At 42.3% G+C, this 19,038-nt stretch overlaps 3 protein-coding genes across 3 annotated transcripts; all 3 read right to left on the bottom strand.

Annotated features, from left to right (window-relative positions):
* Positions 1 to 16: 16 nt before the first annotated feature.
* On the bottom strand, positions 17 to 3,051 carry ATC70_008189 (uncharacterized protein; the record flags this gene model as incomplete). The annotated part of the gene is made up of 10 exons (XM_064827443.1): positions 17 to 596; positions 652 to 810; positions 866 to 1,498; positions 1,552 to 1,652; positions 1,710 to 1,824; positions 1,884 to 2,099; positions 2,158 to 2,244; positions 2,299 to 2,648; positions 2,706 to 2,860; positions 2,919 to 3,051. 10 exons carry the CDS (start codon positions 3,049 to 3,051, stop codon positions 17 to 19), a joined length of 2,529 nt encoding a protein of 842 aa, XP_064686727.1.
* A 6,133-nt stretch (positions 3,052 to 9,184) lies between these two features.
* ATC70_008188 (uncharacterized protein) lies at positions 9,185 to 11,705 on the bottom strand (the record flags this gene model as incomplete). Its single annotated transcript, XM_064827442.1, has 7 exons — positions 9,185 to 10,426; positions 10,491 to 10,787; positions 10,848 to 11,065; positions 11,127 to 11,238; positions 11,293 to 11,397; positions 11,475 to 11,568; positions 11,629 to 11,705. The coding sequence occupies 7 exons, from the start codon at positions 11,703 to 11,705 to the stop codon at positions 9,185 to 9,187; spliced, it is 2,145 nt and encodes a 714-aa protein (XP_064686726.1).
* Positions 11,706 to 12,369: 664 nt separating this feature from the next.
* On the bottom strand, positions 12,370 to 18,530 carry ATC70_008187 (uncharacterized protein; the record flags this gene model as incomplete). The annotated part of the gene is made up of 7 exons (XM_064827441.1): positions 12,370 to 15,846; positions 15,900 to 16,346; positions 16,422 to 16,975; positions 17,038 to 17,479; positions 17,543 to 17,646; positions 17,723 to 18,123; positions 18,181 to 18,530. 7 exons carry the CDS (start codon positions 18,528 to 18,530, stop codon positions 12,370 to 12,372), a joined length of 5,775 nt encoding a protein of 1,924 aa, XP_064686725.1.
* Between the last annotated feature and the right edge of the window lie 508 nt (positions 18,531 to 19,038).

Genomic DNA, 19,038 nt, shown 5'->3' with positions numbered 1-19,038 from the left:
GACCAAAATGAACATTTTATGACGATGACTGATGATCCCTTCTTTCTTGCAAGTCTTTACGAAATGCCATGCCTGTCATGACAAGTTTTCTAAAGTTTTCATTCAGTCTACCGCGTGTACCTTCTGTCGCAGGAGAAGCAAGGGAGGTCGGTGAAGTGGCACTATTAGGTGAATTGGCAGTTGTTCGGAAAGGCGAACTGGTATGATTGAAATTAGAAGCAGCTGTAGATGCTATTGTCGATAATGACGTGGTAATAGAGCTTGGGATGGCTCCTCCTCCTCCTGCGCTCCCACTTCCTCCCCCAAGCGAAGATCCACTCGCTGTTTGTTGTAGCACTTCGAGAGGCAAAATATTGGAATTCTCTGCCAGGTTGTCATGGTGCGGTATTCTTCTGTTGAACATGTCTATCAGAGGATTCTGCTCTGGCTTGCGAATACCCTTCAGTTCCAATAGTTTGGTAAAGTTGACTATACTCTTATCGCTCACGAGAAGGAGGTAGTTTTCAACGTAGGCTTCGAGTGGTTCAGTGGGCGACAAGACAGTTTTGAGAATGGCTTCTACTTTGGATATGCCCTTATTCACAATTCTGCTATATCTGCATGCACACAAGAGTGAATATGCTGAATTTAAGCGCGAGTCCTGTAACTTACGATGTAGGTACGGATACTGGGCCATCTGATAGTCCCATGGATGGAATATCCATAAGGAGAGTTTTGATCGAATGTGTATCCAGCAGCAGCTGCTCAGCTCCAATCTCTGAGATAGGTTTGCATCTGAATATCTGCGCTAAGTACTTTGTTATAAAGATCCTAATCATGCAGCCATCTTAGCCATGAGATCCACTCTTGATAGTAAATGACTTACTCTGCAAATCGATCACTGAGTGTTCTAAAGTAGCGTCTGTTGGCAATGATTCTTCCACAAACAGTGACATTTCTCTTGATAATATCCAGCATTTGACTCACATAATCAGACTGATCACCCACCGAATCCATAGTGCCCCACGACAAGCGTGTCATTTGCACCATTTGTGCATCAAACGCTGCCTCCAGGTTTTTGACTATGGCGTCAATGCAAGTAGAGATTGCTCGCATAAAGTTGTCCTTGACGCCTTGTAAGTCCACCTTGTCCTGGTAATCCGCATCTACTTTTTCCTTAAGTTTCTCCTCCAATTGCGATGTGGTCATGCAACAGTAATCAGCCGTGTTCAAGGCTAAGCTGGCAAATCGGAAATGGTCAATGGTCACTGCCTTCTTTTCGTTCTTTGCTAATCCGCCCAAAATGATTTGGTTGCAGTACGAGTCGAGGTGCTTGGCAAAGAGCTGACAGAGATCAAACAGTGCTTTTCCCGTAGAGAATCTGGAGCATTGGACAAGTGTCTCTCGGTAGAAATAAAATAAATCTGTGCTGGATGGAAGCACAGCCATCGTACCATCGTCCTCTTGGTCTGCTTTCATGTCGGATTGTGCGTATGAGTCAATCATAGATGAGATGGTGCTATTGTACCTTTAGTATTTCATGTGGTAGCTAAATTCAACATGCACACTTACGCATCCTCAGCATTGATGTAAATGTACAAGTAAGGTTGAAATGCTGCTGATATGGACTTTTCAAAGTTGAACATGTGCTCTTTTTTGTCTTCATCCTTGAACTGTAGCAAATACATTAGAAGCAGGCTCTTATTATTGCATGAATACATCCCACTTACATGCTTTTCATATCTCTTGTTGAGTTGCCCTTCAAATTCGATTGTCAATTGTAATGCCTTTAGTAGATCCTTCACATCGCAAGGATTGTTCTTTATGACCAAATCCAAATCAGATCTACACATAGTTATGAATACCTCATTCCAATACACACACACACACACGCAACAACCTACTTTGTGTATTCACAGAATTTTTCACAAACTCTGGCACTCACTGTCCAGCTGGTAGGGAATATTTCTGCATGTTCATCATCACACACCTTCAAGATTCGCTTCAGAAAGGCATATCGGCGAGACACGTTGTCCAGTTGAGAAACTTCTTCCATGGGCCTGAATATCTGTCGATAATTCACCAGCTCCAAATCTACGTATCGCTTGGTAATCCTCTCTCTATCATTCTCATTTGTGAGTTTTGATGCTAGACTCCCTTACTGTCTTCATTACTCACTTTGTTGTCTCTCCCAAAACATCGGCTACCAAACAAGCATCATGCAGTAGCCATGGCTGTCCCACCAACTGTCCTCCTTGATTGAATCTACGGTGCAGCTTAGCTCAGGATTTTCGTAGCTCTCACTAATCAATGACATACCCAGTCTCCAATTCTCGAATCACACATGTCTCTAGATGCTTCTTCAGGGCTGTGATACGATCTGATAACTGTGCGATTTGAGGCACACTCTTATACGACTTGAAATGTTGCATTAACTGAATTACTGCCTGCAGCAATTGGGCGCTTTCCTTGTACTGTTTGTTTTTTGACATGGTCTCCAACTGATCTACGGCTGTAACCAACATTTGAAGCCGTTTGAGTACTGTCACTGAGTGTGTCAAATGCCGTTTTGCATAATCAAGCGATTTTACATCTTGTGTGATTTCTTGCACCATCGACTCGGATTGTGCTGCTTTGGATTTGATATCTTGGATTTGTTGAAATAGTTCCTATTCATCATACTGTAAATAATAGGCCCTTGTTGGGTTCAATCAAGCACTTGTTACTTTGATGGCTTCTTTGGCTTTATCTAAATCTTTGTTGCCCTCAAGTGCATCTTTATTCAATTGGGTATCTGTCAGTCGTTCAGCTTCTTGACTCATCTCATCTATCTTGACTTGAAGTTTGTCTAATACACCATCTACGGATGCAAGCGCTTGCTCTATAATATATAAGTTTAGCTAGAATCATGAGCTGCATTAGAGTGTTCTTCTATATACCGGTAGGAAAGAGTTTGTTCAAATATTGTGTAGGGTCAAAGTCTGGGGAATCTAGAGGGCTTTTCACATTCAAGATAGATAAAGCCTTTGTCTCCAAATGTGGAGATACCTTGACAAGACTCTCTCTGCTCATATTCGAGGTTGGTAGATACAAAAAAAAAGAAGAAACGCGCAAAATATGGTATTTGAGTTACCATTTCAATCGAAAGCGGTATTCCAAGACTAATTCCGGAAGATGAAATGAGCATCATCCTTTCATATGGAGTGTACAATGCTTCCACTCTGAATCAACCGATCTTTTGAATTGGAATAGCTCAGATAAAAGAGGTATACTTGAACAGTTAGTTGAAGCTAATCAAGTAAACATTATTCTATTACTTATGTACATCCTATGGGTACTGCATAGCTTATATTAGGGTAGCTCACTGTTGAAATTAGCCTAATCAGAGTAGCTCGTAGACATTAGTGGTTAATAGTAAGACTAGCTTAAGATATACGGTGGTTCCTATTGAAATGTTGCCCGTTCTAGTGGTGGTCCATATCATACCACATAGTTTGTAATCTATATATGAGCGTGCTTATGCTTCGCATGGCTATCTACCTTTGCTTTGCTTTGGTGAGAGCCAACCTGCGCAGCTAGCGCCACCGACTGCCCCTGCTCATCTTTTCAAAATACTGCTGCTTTCATTTTAACCCTCCACTTACACATGAAAATTTTCATATTATCTGTGTAGCTGACTCATGTGATGCTCCACGTCTGTATACACGTGAAATACTTCATACACTAGGAAGCAGTATACTGATATTTCCTCTTTTTAGTCTTTAGTGTCCCTGATACAGCAAAATCTGAGTGCCTTTGAGCTACATTTTCTCGCGTTCAAGGCCATTTTAGATGGTCAGAGTAGCACCAAACAACTGCTCTCATCTGGCAGTTACTTTCTGACACCTTTGCTCAACTGTTTGGGGATCAAAAAAACATGGCCGAAATTCGACCAAAAAGCATGAGGTACCCCTCATGGTTTTCATCAAAAATCAAACAATCGCGTTTTTGACCTTGAAAATGAAGACTTTTACTATGGCATATAACAAATCAAAATGTTTCTCTCGATCCAAAGCAACTTCTGAAACTATCTCTGTGGGACTTTGATATGTAAAATTTCGACATTTTGGCCAGAAACCTCTTTTCATATTTTCAAAGACTGCTCGATAAGCTTATTCAAAACATTCATCTTACTTAGTACCATTGGATGCGCCTTGAAAACTTCTCCTAGATAGCTTAAGGCTGTAAAGGATGATCACTACAACTTTCATAGTCGAATCTCGTAAAATAAGTCGATCGAGTCGCAAAAGGATCAAAAATCAACGAATCGTGACAGAAAGTCGAGCGGGATTGTAATCCGTTTTGGCTGGCTAAAAGAAGACTCTCCTTGATTGCTCAAAGCCCTATAATATAACGGCAATGATACCCACAGAAACGATTATACGAGAAAGCGAGACTCCTTCTCAAATGGATAGCGTACCCAACGTGAGACCCAAAAAGAACAGGTTGGTGACATGGGACGGGCGTGACATGATCCAAAGCAACAGAATAGCATACAGACAAAGGGATCTTGCAAGGAGAAGAGAGATGAAGTTTAATTCAGAAACCTCCTTCTTTTGGAAATCCCACGGCCTTGTTTGATGAATTTCGCGATGTGTACTTGACTTAGAACCCTGAAAATAGTACCATTGGATTCCTCAAGCGATTTGCTTTCTAATGATGTACATACCTTCTAATAAAATATCCTCTCTTTGACCACAAATTGGCCATTTACTTGCTTATCTCTCTTCAATTCATGTCCTTTTGTTTACTTTACATGTGATTTTTTTTAAAGCATAATTTTGCCTAGCAAATGAATTATTTTGATCTTGCATGATCCGAATACCTTCTAAAAGAGGACGATCCCTAAAAAAAAAAGATATGAAACGTGTTGACTCTTTATGAGATGAATACTCTTGGCATAAGAACTACAAACAGGTTGCAGGAATGATACACAAGAATGACCAACTCACTATGTAAATGTGGGCATATTGATGATATCTAGTAGCGCATACACTTGATTGACATCATTGACAGCAACCATGATAGCTGGAAACAAGATGACTTGCACTGGTTCGAAAACAACCCATTATGTTCCATTCCATGGAGATTGTCGCAGTAATATTCATATGGCACTCTTGTTTTCCGAGGTGTACACTTGTTTCTTGGTCCAGAATCAGTTATGCTGGTTTCGATGTGATGTAAACGACAAGTAAGCCAACCTTAACACTCGTATTGTCCGATTAGATGGACAGTTTATGGCTGATGTAAACAACAAGAGAGATGGATCGAGAACCGTATGGTCTTGGAGAGAGAAATTAAGGAGAGGTAAAAAAAAAGATTACTTAATCAAGCAACCAGCTGCATCTGTTTCAGTGTCAAATGACATTTTTTGTTTACTTTTTGATGAGGTTGAGCCAGTGAAAAGTTGTCTGTTAATTACATCTAGGAAGAGATGGGGGAACTCGTTTCATGTGGAGGTGGAAAAAGGGCTTTTTGAAGTAGCAAAATGGCCATAACTCGAGACAGAAAACAGTTGAAAGCCTCGGACGAAGCGGATCAAATAGAGCAAGTGTCAAACGTCAAAATGGTACTATTTTCACGCGCTAAAAGTAGTATATCGTGGAGAAAAGTAAAAGGAAACGAATTTGAGTGTGGCAAGGACACTGGACTCACATGAAAGTCGATGAGAAGGATATAAATAGATGGTTGTTTCAACAGCTTTTCCTTCTTCTTCTTCTTCTTCTTCATCATCATCATCATCTCATCTCTACTCTCTATTAACAAATCTCTCTGCAAGCGAACTCTCTCTGCAAGCGAACTCTTTCTGCAATACTCTTGGGCTCTATTTCTGCTCTATACATGGTCAAGTAAATCAAACACTCTACTGATGATTGGCTTTTTCTTACACAATGCTCTCATAATTCCATGGTTCTCTTAGGTTGCGGTCCATGCAAAACATGGTCGCACTTTCCTCGTATTTTTAGATAATAGCAACATACAATCAACTCTGCAGGTATGTACTCGTCACTTCTAGCTTATAAAGCAGCATGACTCACCATCTCTCTATTAATAGAGCTCAGGTCCTCTCTATTTTGACTTGCAAACACTCCATACTTGGTTGAAGCCTTGGATGGGGTCTAGGGGTCATGCGCGTAAGGTGGTTGTCTCGTGTGGCCTCAGCACCTGTTGCCCCGGTAGCTCGTAAGGGTGATGCGACGAGGCGCTAGGTGCGTTTCCCGGGAGGTGTCTTCCCATCCTTGTTGCTAGGGATATGCAAGTTGTGGCAGATGGTTTGCCCTGGAAGCCTGGCTTCATCTTTTGGTCTCCTCGTGTTTCAAGCTGCTCTTTTCATCGTCCATCAAGTATGCTACAGGGTAAGTATCCTTTGTAATAATCCAATGTCCCGCAATATACTGTAGATCTATTTCCTGCAATGTCAAAACCACTTTAATACACGGTGCCATCTCTACATCCATACAAGACCAAGCCATGCTCGTATCTCTGCTGCCTGCCATCTATTATAATGTCAAGACTCATGCTACCTAGTATATATAAAGTCAAGCCATACTCGTATCTCTGCTGCCTGCCATCTATTATAATGTCAAGACTCATGCTGCCTAGTATATACAAAGTCAAGCCATACTGCCACATCTGCTGTCTCTATTCTATACACGAAACCTTGCAATACACACATCAATACTATCTCTTACCTATACAAGTTAAATCAAATTATATTCAAGTTAGCTAGCATCTATTCAAATCTAAACAAACTCTCATACATTACCATCGTTTTCTATAAAGCTACAAGCAAATTAATAATAAAAAGAGTTTTGCATTGCCTACTATATCATCGTCTTTTTATTACATTCTCTATTAAAACCAATGTATAAACAGAAAGCCGTTTGAAGCAACTGATATCATAAGTGCCACTGATATAAATGTTCTTGAATCGTGAAGCTGTGGTTGAAGATGAATGGAGAAAGTCTGACTATGGCCATTTCGAAGCATTGTTAGGTTTGATGCCATACAGAGTACCGCTATCATTGTAGGCAATACAACTCTCCTCTCGGAAGAGATGACTATTTAGTCATTGTACACACGCAGTCTTGCGCAAGCTTCATGCCTCATGTTATTAGAGATAGACACATATTATTGGACAATGCACTTGAGAGTTTATGTACTAATATACAAATTGTTGGATTGCTATGGATACAAAGTATTCCAAACTTCAAGAAGTTTCTAGAGCAAAATATTTAGTCGTTGCAAAAGCACTAGTAGTGTGAGGGACTATATACACACATGTAATTATACAATGACCTACGTTCGCTCAACCCGTAGTTTAATATAAAAATAGCCAAAAATATCTTAAAGCTTTGATAGAGATATGACTTTTGCTACAGTATCTACGGTATCTATAGTTGTATTAAATGCTAGTATCATATGCATCTAAGAGGGTATTGGATACCGTAAGCGCTACTTGATAGAACCAGCCGCTGATTTTTCTACATAAAGGTTATTCACAGTCTAGCGATGGTTTATGTTTGATGAAAGTATCTTGGTTCTGGCATACCAATACATTGATTTCTTCAAATTTCACTAAACAAGTGATCAAGGCATACATTATACCTGAATTGCCTCTTGGCACTCGACAGAATGCAAAGCACAGCAAGAAATAGGTGAATTTGAGCAACAATTTCTTGTGCTGGAAGCCGCTTAAAACCGCCAGAATAGCACCAAACAGTTGCTCTCATCTGACAGTTACTTTCTGACACCTTTGCTCAACTGTTTGGGGATTAAAAAAAACATGGCCAAAATTCGACCAAAAAACATGAGGTACCCCTCATGGTTTTCATCAAAAATCAAACAATCGCGTTTTTCACCATGATAACGAAGACTTTTACGATGGTATATATTGAATCAAAATGTTTCTATCGATCTAACGTAACCCCTGAAACCATCTTTGTGGGACCTTGATATGTAAAATCTCGACATTTTGGCCATAAACCTCTTTTTATATTTTGATAAATTGCTCAATAAGTTTATTCAAAACATTCACTTTACTAGGTACTGTTGGATGCGCCTTGAAGAGCACTCCAAGAAAGCTTAAAGAAGCACGCGATAACAATCATACTTTTATAGTCGAATATGGCAAAATGATTGATTCAAGTCGAAAAACTATTAAATTTGTTCAATCCTGAACAAACTATGAATCTGGATTTGAATTCATTTTGGCTGGTGGATCCTGCTGGCAAACTCAATGCCCTGTTAATTATGAAGGCAATACAGCCATAATAATAGATGCTTTTGAAGCGTATGAAAAGTAGGTGGGAAACGACATAACGCTCTCTTTAGCCATGCTATTTTTCTTGCATTCTATGTTTAATAACGCCAGCCCACCACAATACTTGTAGGATTAGCTTCTTTCCTTTCTGAGGTTTCGACAGTGTGCAGGGACAATAGATATATTACGTTATGATTTCTTGTCTTCCACGTCAATTATGCTTACATGATTTGAAAGATATGCTGTGTCAGATAAAATTTACTGCCATTGCTTTGCATTCTGTTGGCTCTTGATTGTACTTTGGAAAAACCTTCAGAGATGTCATAACCATTGTGAATCCATCAAGTGTGCAATCCAGGTGATTTTATCAATAGCCGATCAGTATCAACCTCCTTGTTAGCTCTCCCAATAGAAAAGTTTTAATTTAGAAAGAAAAATATATCTTGGTATTTGCCCTTCCTAAGCTTATCTTGTATTCAAAGATCAATGACTCCAAAATAGAAGCTTTGTGTTGTACTGCCTTTGCGTCCTTGATAGCTTCTGTAACTTCATCTTTCGCAAATATTTTGTAACGTCAGACTGCCAAAACAGCTATTCATAATGTTTAGTCGATAATTCATGATTTCAAATGCATGATCAAGTTTGCTCAGCATGCTTAAAAATTATCTCTAGCTACTACTGTCCTTGACCAACTAACAAAAGTTACATTTTGGGAACATTACATGGCGCCTTCACACTTCTTGAAATCACCTTCTGCGTCTGATCTGTGGATTTAAAGAAAAAAAAAAAAAAAAGACTTGTATCACAGACCACGCAATGCAGCTTATTGTCAATTGTATATCATGAAAGGTTAAAATTTATTTATTGTACATGTGTATTATTAAAAAAAAAAGTATAAGAAATCTACTCGTCATCTTCATCTTCAGACTCTAGACCAGCCTCTTCATCCTCATAATCACCACCTTCAACCTCGCGAGCGATCAAAGGCTTGATCAAACGATCAAAGTAAGGGTGCTCACCTTGAGGATTCGAGCGCTTGACTTGTTCAAAGTAGTGGACGTAGACATTGCCATCCTTACGGCCCAAAGGACTATTGATAATGTAATCACTCAAATTGAATGAATCTACCAAAGGGATGGCTTGATCACGTACATCCTTACACAACTTGTTCACACTGCTACGCACAAATTCAATTTGAGCAGGCGTGAAGTATTCGTATTGTAAAAAGGCGCCAGCGTTTTCTTCAATAGAGTAAAGACCGTACAATAGACAGACCTTGATGAGAATATCGTATTCGTTGCCCGAGACTTTGGAAACACCGTCAGCGAAACGGTTAAAGAGATAGCCAAAGGAATGAAGTTTGGCAGCATAGAGACGTGATTGAGAACATTGTTCATAGGCATCATCGGTCTCCATACCCTTCTTGAGATTCTCTTCAAACTCGATACCTGCATTTCTAACCACATTGGCACAGACGACTTGCCAGCCCTCAATGATGACTTCAGGTGATAGGAGTTCTTCGAGATTCTTGATTTGGCACTTCTTGCCAATGAGTTTATCAAGGTTGTTGAGATAACCAACACCAGGGGAGAGCTTCTTGCCGTTCAACGCATCGCGATAACTGCTGATGAGGTAACGTCCCAGTTGCAATGTCAAAATTGTGTTATCACCCTCCCATGTACATTGGACTGCAAAGTCTTGGTACATTTGAGCTAAACCAGTGTATGCGGAATAACCATGACCACCACAGGCTTGACGACACGCTTCGATTGTACTTAAGCAGTTCCAGGTACAGAATGCCTTGAGGCCAGCACTGGTAGAGTGGGTTTCCTTGAGGATTTCAATCACTTCATCTAAATCATCATCACCTTCCTTGGCACCATCCAATCTGGACATCATAATGTTGTACATGTCGGTCATTTCAGTACCAGTGAACAGCATGGCAAATGTTTGTGCCAACAAGGGCATCAAACGACGTTGATGAATAGGGTAATCCAAGAGCTTGGTCTCGATACCGTTAGCATTAGAGCCAGCGAATTGACGACGCACAGCAGCATAACGAATGGCAATAGAAAGAGCCTTCTTAGAGAAATGACCACTATCAGCAACCATGGTGACACGACCTTGCAAAAGGGCACCATATGTCTATCAAAAAAGAAATGTATTTGGTGTTCAAGACTTTATTGGCCATGCATTCATTCAAACTTACCAATTGTTGAAGCTTCGGTTCTTTGACATCACCCGTTCTCGACACCTTAGTGTGCTTTTGAAGCATGTATCCACGAGGAATTCTGACACTGGTGAATTGAATCCAACCATTATCGATACCATCTCTACCCATCTTTTTACCAATATCGCCAATATTAATACCAGGCAACAGGTTGTAGGTCTTGGGATCTCTCAAAGGAACGACAAAGCACTTGGTACCGTATTTTTTGCCCTTGACAATCAATTGAGCAAAGACAGCGGCATGGGTAGCAGAGTGAGCAGCACCGCCAATCCACCACTAAAGCCATAGAGCAGCGTGTCAGATACAGACGTGTTGAACAATGATGTGTTACCTTACCTTGGTAGCAGTGAGAGTAGGGGTATGAATGATGAATTGATCAGAAGCCTCATCAAAAGTAGCCGTTGTTTCTAATCCAGGCACGTTGGAACCATGGCCGATTTCAGTCATGGCAAAACAACCAACAAAGTTTGATAATGAAAGAGCACCCTTTTCGAACCAGTAACCCAATTGACCAGGAGTAGCGTTACTCTGCAATGCACCGACAAACAAACCGTCTATATACCAGCCCCATACAATGTTAGCCTCATCCAACACACCTATACAGATCCAACTTACAGTGAACACCAAATCGAGTCCAGAATCCAGGGTCGATTAAACTGACAATTTCCATACGCTTTTTAAATGTCTCGACAGATTCGTTCTGAAGGTGATGAAGCATACTACGGAACTAGAGCCAAATTCAGTCAATTACTCTACACAATACACTACATCCGCACTATACCTTTTCCATGGTGCGTTCACGCAGTTCAGACTTGGAAATGTCATGAATATCGTCCATCTTGAACAATGGATCTCTTTCTAATTCTTGCATGATTTTTTCTTTCAACTATAAGATTTTCAGGGGTAAAATATGGTGAGTGGGATTGTTTGCTCGAGTTGCATGATGTACAGCTCATTATTTACATCAGTCTGCTTTTGACCGCCATCCATGAGCACTGTCAATGCACGAATATCGAACGAGGCCTTGGCTCTTTCTTCATTCATGCTGGCAACAGGACTAAATTTGCAAAATAGATTGTTAAAATCAGGTCAGTGTCCACATTGTGTGTTTATTTACTCGACAGCTTGGGCATATTCTTGTTCAGGTGTTAAATGCTGCTTTACAGCTTGAATTCTTTGCTTGGCGGATGACATGCTGATCTTCTAGAGTTTTGTTTTTTTTTTTTGAAAGAGAAGAAAGAAAAAGAGAGTAGTAAAATAATTTTAGGCAAGCCCTTTTTATCCACTAAAATGTTAGCCAATCTTACCCACTGCATTTATCGTGGTTGAATTGACTAAGAGTGAAAATTCCATATTTGGAGCACAATGCTGACATATTGACTGATTGTCCCACTTTGGATAGCCCATTTGACTTTTGAGAATTCACATGAAAGAAGCAAGATTGGATAGTCCATGGCAATGAAAATGACCATTCAGAGTGATTCAAGTGAAAGCTGTCAAGATGAAAAAGATGTGTCGGTAGAGATAAAAGGAAAGATCAGATAATTTCAGTACGATAATGCGTCAAATCATCAGGCAACAAAATAGTACAGGATTTGAAAATCAGGGGAAGGGAGAGGGTATTTGTGTGGGGTTAACACAAGTATATCTGACTCGGCATGATGACCCCATCGTCATTGCATCGGCAATCATGAGCTAGTACAACACAACGACGACGACACATAGTTATTCTCTTATTAATGGGAATTGACAATTTTGGATCCTCTCTGTATTTGACACATGGTAAATGTAAGCTACAATAATACCTTTCATAAAAAAAGTGATGATGGTTTTACAGTGTGACAAAGGAGGATATGCTTTATTCAATGGCTTTCTCTTTTCCTTTTGATGTCTTGTTGACAGTAGGCAAACTATCAGAAGCAGCGGATGCTTGTGTGGAGATGGGTGGCAAGGTGGGTTTGGCCTGAGGGTTGCCATGTTGACATACAATGCATTCTTGATTTGTACCCAGCTGCCTTTCTAGACACGCAGTATGAAATCCATGACCACAATGGAACAGTACATATCGTTTTTGCTGTTGCTGTTGCTCTTGCTCTTCGTGTGCTTCTTGTGTGTCTTGTTGCTCAGTCTTGCTTTCAAATCCCCAAGCCAAATCAGGCTGCAACAAGGACAAATCCAAGATGTTGACACCACAAATCTCACACACTGCTCTGCTGGGTCGCCAGCCTTTACCTCTCTTGGTAACCATGTCCTGCAAACTACCAAACAAGTCCCGATCAAACAGGCGGTTCGTCATCTCCAATAATTTGCCTTCGTATTTGTAAGTGTCCAGCATGCTTAAAAATATGTCTCTAAAGTCTGCAAATGTGGTCTCCCCCCGTGCTTGTGAATGGATCAATTTGAGCAAAAGTCGAGGCAGTGAGACTTGCGGTGAGGTGGAGAGCAAGAGCGAGGTTAATATGGACTGCACAAATGATTTGTATGCTGTGGTAATGAGCTGTCTGACTTCTGCAGGCACATGGTGATGCGTGTCTGTGCCAATCGAGTTATAAATGTCAATGGAGCCTTCAAAGTAGGCATCCAACAGACGGAACCAAAGTGTTTCTACCAAATCGTTCTGCACGAACTCTTCGTCATGTTCGTCGCCTGTAGAACTGTCTTGGCTCAGCTCAGGTATAGTGTCATCGTCCATGTCAGTCTGATAAGCAGAGGTGGTGGCAGTGGTGGCTAGACTGCTGCTCTCACACAGTCGTGTGCTCACTCTCAGCACACCATTGAGACCAATCAGACAGCTGTTGATAGTGCTTTGCTCTTCAAATGTCCAGTGCGCCGTGTCGGCTTGAACGTGATCTTTAAGAATCTTGAGAATAGCAGCGCTCTTGTCTTTGGCTACGTCCAGCATCTTTTCCAGCGCACCTTGCGTGTTGCCGCTTTTTTCCATGATCCAGACAACGGCATCCATGACACCGTATTTCTCGCAGCTTTGGCGCACATTATCAAGCGAGATGGCATCGTTCAGTTTGGTGTTGAAGTAGTTGAAGACGCCCGAGGGATCAAAGCGACACATCAGTTCAATGTAGCGTTCCTGGATGGACCCATCGACATGCGGGATATGCGTTTCCTTGATCAGACCTTGATGCACTTGATTCTGGTGCATGTCCTCTTGCTCCTCTTGCTCTTCATCATAGGGCTCTAGCAATCCTCTCAAGTAAGAGAAAAGACGCTTATCCGCAGTAGCATGATACTCGTCGTCATCAAACTCTTGATCTTCCTCCAAGCGTCGAATGGCATCCGCGTGATCTCCCTGCATAAAGTGCTCGACAATGTTGGCTGCTTTCTGCCCATCGATTTCCACAAACTGAGAGATACGAATCATAAACACACGCTTCACTTCTTCCTTTTGTCGGCTGTTGAGCTCAGAGGAGCTGAGTAGCTTCTGAACACAGTCAAATACGTCTTCACGACGTTCGTCGTCCTTGAGATAGGCTTCCACCAGTTTGCCGTACTTTTTGTCTCTACGATAAACGTCTTCCAGCACTTTCCAGAACCCAGCATCTTCGTACAGGCCAACAATTTGCTCTTGGTTGCCAGGCGTGTATACAGTTAGCAGGTTTTGCACAGCTTTTTCGCGTTCAATGCGGGTATTGGGGTCATGGTCCTCTGCGAGTCGGACGAGCACTTTGTGCAATGTCTTGGGTGGCAGCAAGATGAAGGTGGTATACATGTGCAGATTGGATGCGATAAACATATAGAGCTGGATGATATTTTCGTGAGAGACATAATCATAAGACGAGAAGCCGTGATGATCAGTGAAGGCACCAGACGACGAGGAGGAAGGTACATTGATGTGCAAATGGCTGGGTGTTTGTCTGTTGGTACTGAATGACTGTACCGTGGAGCCAGAGATGGATTGCTTGGGTCTGGGCGGAGGCAGTGGCAAGCCGTTGCCAGTCAACCCGCCGCCCATGACGTCCAGCAGTGTGTTGACAATGATTTGACGAGAGATGACTTTACCAGGCACTTCATCTTCAAACTTGGAGCTAAGGATGTCTTCACCGCCGTTCAACCAGGGATCTTGAAACGCAACTTCCATGGCTTCCAAGAACTTTTTCGTATTGAAGCGTAGTAGCAATCGCAAGTAAGGGTATGTAGGCTCCGAGAAGCCTTCATCGTCGTCTGCCGTGAGCACCAATTTGCCGCCAACAGGGGGCCAGACAACACAGCGACCCGAAAAGACAAAGGAATAGACGGCACTACGAGCATCACTGGCTTCATCCGAGGCCAGGATGGCGGAACCTTCAGGGAACGATTTGCCTGTCAAGATCAGTTTGAGATAGTCAAACAGCTTTTCAGAGTGGTGTCGGTTGTGCACGTTTTGCTGGCTGTCGCTATGGGCTTCATCTCTAAGGACAGATCGCACCACTTTGAGCATCTCCACCACAGGACTGACATAGTCATGCATGCTCTTGTTCCATACATACATCATTGCTTCATACATGCCTTCACGATGACACATGCTAACAATCTGATCAATGTCCAAATGTCGAGGATTGACATGCCAAATCACTTGTTCCAATTCATCCAGCAGTCGCTTTTTGCTGTAGTGGTCCACCAGGTCCTTCATGATGGATGGCGGGACATCAGGCACTCTGTCTTCCACGATACAAGGCTCCAACACCTCTAAAAAGATGCCCTTGACATTGTTCTCTGCAAATCGCTCGTATACAGTATCAAACAAGAATGCTGTGTTGTTCATGCTGAGACACGCTTCCACGCAGCCTTGCGCCAAGTTACGGAACACAATAGTCTCACCACCAGCTACTTCATCTGCCATGCCTTCGTAAGTGCGTTTGGATGAAAATGTGTAATTCAAGGAAGCCACCAAAATCTCCATCAAACTCTCGCCCACAAGTGCCTTTCTTGCCTTTTCTTCCTCAGGGAGGCCAATCACCGTTTGAATGCCAATGCCATTGTAAAAGGATGTTGCCAGTTCAATCGTCTCGAGTAAATCACCTGCTTGGCCTAGTGCTAGAATGCGGTCTTTCCACGACAACAGCGTGCCCATGTAGATTTGATTCATGCCCAATAAAAAGATCTTGCCCTTGTACCCCTTGATGGATCCAAAATAGGCCATTTCGACAGACTTGAGCAAGCTGGAATCCTCCGGCGAGTCCACAGTCAAATTGGCAGCATCCACGACTAGATCCTTCAAAGGTGCGTTGAACCAGTCATGGTACACGAGCTGCTTGGTGCGAATGCTAGTGTGTTGTGTCTCAATCATGTTTTTAGGGTCAAACAGGATCATCTCTTCATTGGGAGTGAACAAGACGAGAATCTATGGTCTAACCTTAGCAGTCAAGCATAGTGTGTCCCCATCCTGAACCTTACCTGTCTGTTAATCCACTGCACGCCTACAATAGCTTCTTTACACTTCCATTCGCCAATCTTGATAAACTCTAAATGGGTGCCCTTCTTGTTGGCTTTGGGTGCTGGTGGTGTCGGTAACCTGGGCCCTCTGCCGTTGGCTTGTGATGGTTTGGCATCTTGGTTGCTGTTGTTGCTGACTCTGACACGAAGAATAAAGAGATGGTTTCCCCAGGCAAATGCCAGCATGGGATCAGAAGAAGCCAGTGGATCTTTTGTTCTGGGTAGCTGTTTGGCTCCAGTTTGGCCCAGCTTGATGGATGGCAGCCATGCCAAGCAGCCAGACAGTGGTTCAATGTTTGCCTTTGATCTGTCATCGGCGTCAATAGCGTGGTCTGGATGTGCTGCTACTTTTGGCTTTAGGAATTTGTACATGGTTTGTGGTGAAGGCTTCAATCCAACAATGATCATCTACACACACACACACACACACACACACAATGCCTGTCAGTACACATGCTTACCGTTATCATCTGATCGACTTACCTTGTAAGGTGTCAATAAAGCCACAAGGCCAAAATTTTCTGCTGGATGGGGTATTTGGCCCAAAGGTAATGGCTGCATTGCAAACACAGTGCTGGGTCTTCTTGGTTTGGGCAACACAGAGGGTGCCTGCAGTCTTAATCTTGCATTTGCGGCTAGTGTCTGAGCTCGTTGTATCTCTGGTGTCAAGGACAGGTTCTGATAGCGCCCTAAGATGCGAGTAGTATCCACTGCATTCACCATAATTACTTTATACAAGGCGTGATAAAACGCCATACCCTGATCATCCCCTGACACGATATCCGTCTTTTTGACACCGACAAATCCAATGTGCAAAATGGAAGATCCCTTGACATGGCCTTCTTTGCGAGGTACCTGTTGTTGTGGTGTAGAGAGTGCACCAACGACTTGGCTGGCTGAAATAGGGTCGATGGTACGTACAGGATGAGCGGGTTTTCTGATATCCCAAACGACAATGTATCCCTGAGAGTGTCCACAGGCGATGGTGGTGTGATCTGCGGATACTGCCAACGATGTCACTGATCCTAGTTCAACGGCTATAGCGTGCAGAAAGGGGAATCAATATACACCATTACACATACACTATTGAATGCACTACCTTTAGCGCTGTCACCCAATATGCACTTGAGATTTTGCGAGTAATCATAAACAAATACCAAGCTTCGTGTAGTACCAATTGCCAAAACACCACTGGCAATCATAACCGAAATCAATCCACTTTCCTTTTTTATAGCATCCGAGTAGAGTTGACTCGAGATTTTAGACAGCGGCATCCATTTAAACGCTTCCCAAGGCTCGATATTCTCCTTTCCATTTGTTGAGCTATCTGTATCCAGAACATCAAATGACGATTGTGCAGGAGATGCAGAAGCTGAGACAGAGGCGGAATCGCCACCGTTGGATGATCCCAGACGCTGTCTCAGCATGTGGCTGTTTACAGGTGATGATAGTGATAGTTGGGAGTTGGTTCTGTGTGGTGATGCGCTGGATAGGAATGATGGCGTTCCAGGTGTTGTCTTTGATAGCTCAGAGGCAGAGTCCTAACATAAACAACATTGGCATCAGATGGCTGCATGAAAAGTGTGCGTAGTATACGTTCTTACAAAATTGAGTAAGCTGGAATCTGCATCATTAAGCGTATCAGAATAGTCCTCCTCTTCCTCATCTGATGACTCGTTCAAGATGCTCTCGAGACTAAGATAGTTGGCTATGGACACAGAGTTTAGCTATGACTTACAACTTGCTCTCCCCCCCCCTCTCCCCCTTTCCCACTGCACTCTCACCTTTCTTGACAAACTCTTCATACAACCCAATTTCCTTTGAAATATCATCCAATAAACCCATCACCTTTTGCTTCTTCTTTTCGCCAATATTATGTTGAGTCATGCTGTTGACAAGCGGTCCACCGTTCAAGTGGATATATAAATCATCGCGAATCTTGTATAATCCATTCAGACTTGTTTGTATGACGGTATCAGACACTACTGGTAGATCCAGTTCGGGTATTCGAAGTGCATGAAACTTTTGCTCCAATAACGTCAGTGATGGTACGCCGTTGATGAGACGAGTTTGGTAAGGCACTGCATCCAGCACTTTAGATAATGGGTCGGGTTGAATGCGATCAAACGGTTTTGGCGACATGAGGGGTTGATTTGAAAAAGTGGATTGAAGTGGGGTATTAGGTCTATACAACAAAAGTCAGTTTTCTATTCCTTTTCGTTTTACCATCTATATACATTACATGGAATAATCAGAATTGATAGACTGGGATCTTCTATGGCTCATGAACGTTTTCAAGTTGGCCAGGTACTTGTCTGCCAACGAGCGATCCTCCAAGGCAGCTCGTAAATCTTCAGGGAGTTCAGCAGTAGCAGCATTCAAGTCGATGTCGATGTGATGCAACGTATCTTCTTCATCCTCTGAACTTTCTTCAAGTACTTGCTTTAAAAGAGCATCATAATCTCTACGAAATGTAGTCGTGCTGATGCTTGGTTCCATGGTAGGAGGAGGTAATGCTAGACTGTTGCTACTGCTGGTAGTGGTGCTACTACTGCTGTTGCTGTCGTTTAACTTTTGTTTATCTGAATTCATGAGGGGGGAAAAGAGAGAGAGAGAGAGAACTAAAACGGTTTTGTTGCTAGTATGCGCCAAACTCTCTAACAGTTGTAAAGATTTATATGTTTATGGTAATATAGAATCAGGGAAAAACTAGAGTAAGCGTAAGAGCGAAGAGAGACAAGTGAAAAAGGAGAAAGCGAAAGGAGTTGCAAAACCTAACAAGATATATGGAGGTCAAACAAAACGAGAGAGAAGGGGTGTCTCTTTTTTTTTCATGTTACCAGCTAAACAAAATCGTGTGTGTGTATGTGTGCTTGTATTTATCCAGTGTGTGCCTGTATCTGTGTGTTTGCGTGTGCGTATCGATGTGCTAGACAAGTGCCTCTCTTTTTAAAACTAAATTGCAACGCGGGGCACAACGCAAAAAAAAGAAAACAAACATCCACCTGATGCTCTTAGTGTAACAAATGCACGCCGTACTCTGTCTACATTTCATCTCACGCTTTCTCAGTGGGATGACAAATGCCACAATGTGTTATTG

This window comes from Mucor velutinosus (genome assembly GCF_035048745.1).
Source record: "Mucor velutinosus strain NIH1002 chromosome Unknown tig00001561, whole genome shotgun sequence".
NCBI classification, from domain to species: Eukaryota; Fungi; Mucoromycota; class Mucoromycetes; order Mucorales; family Mucoraceae; genus Mucor; species Mucor velutinosus.
The sequence above is the reverse complement of the archived record's forward strand: the minus strand, read 5'-3'. Positions and strand labels throughout refer to the sequence as shown.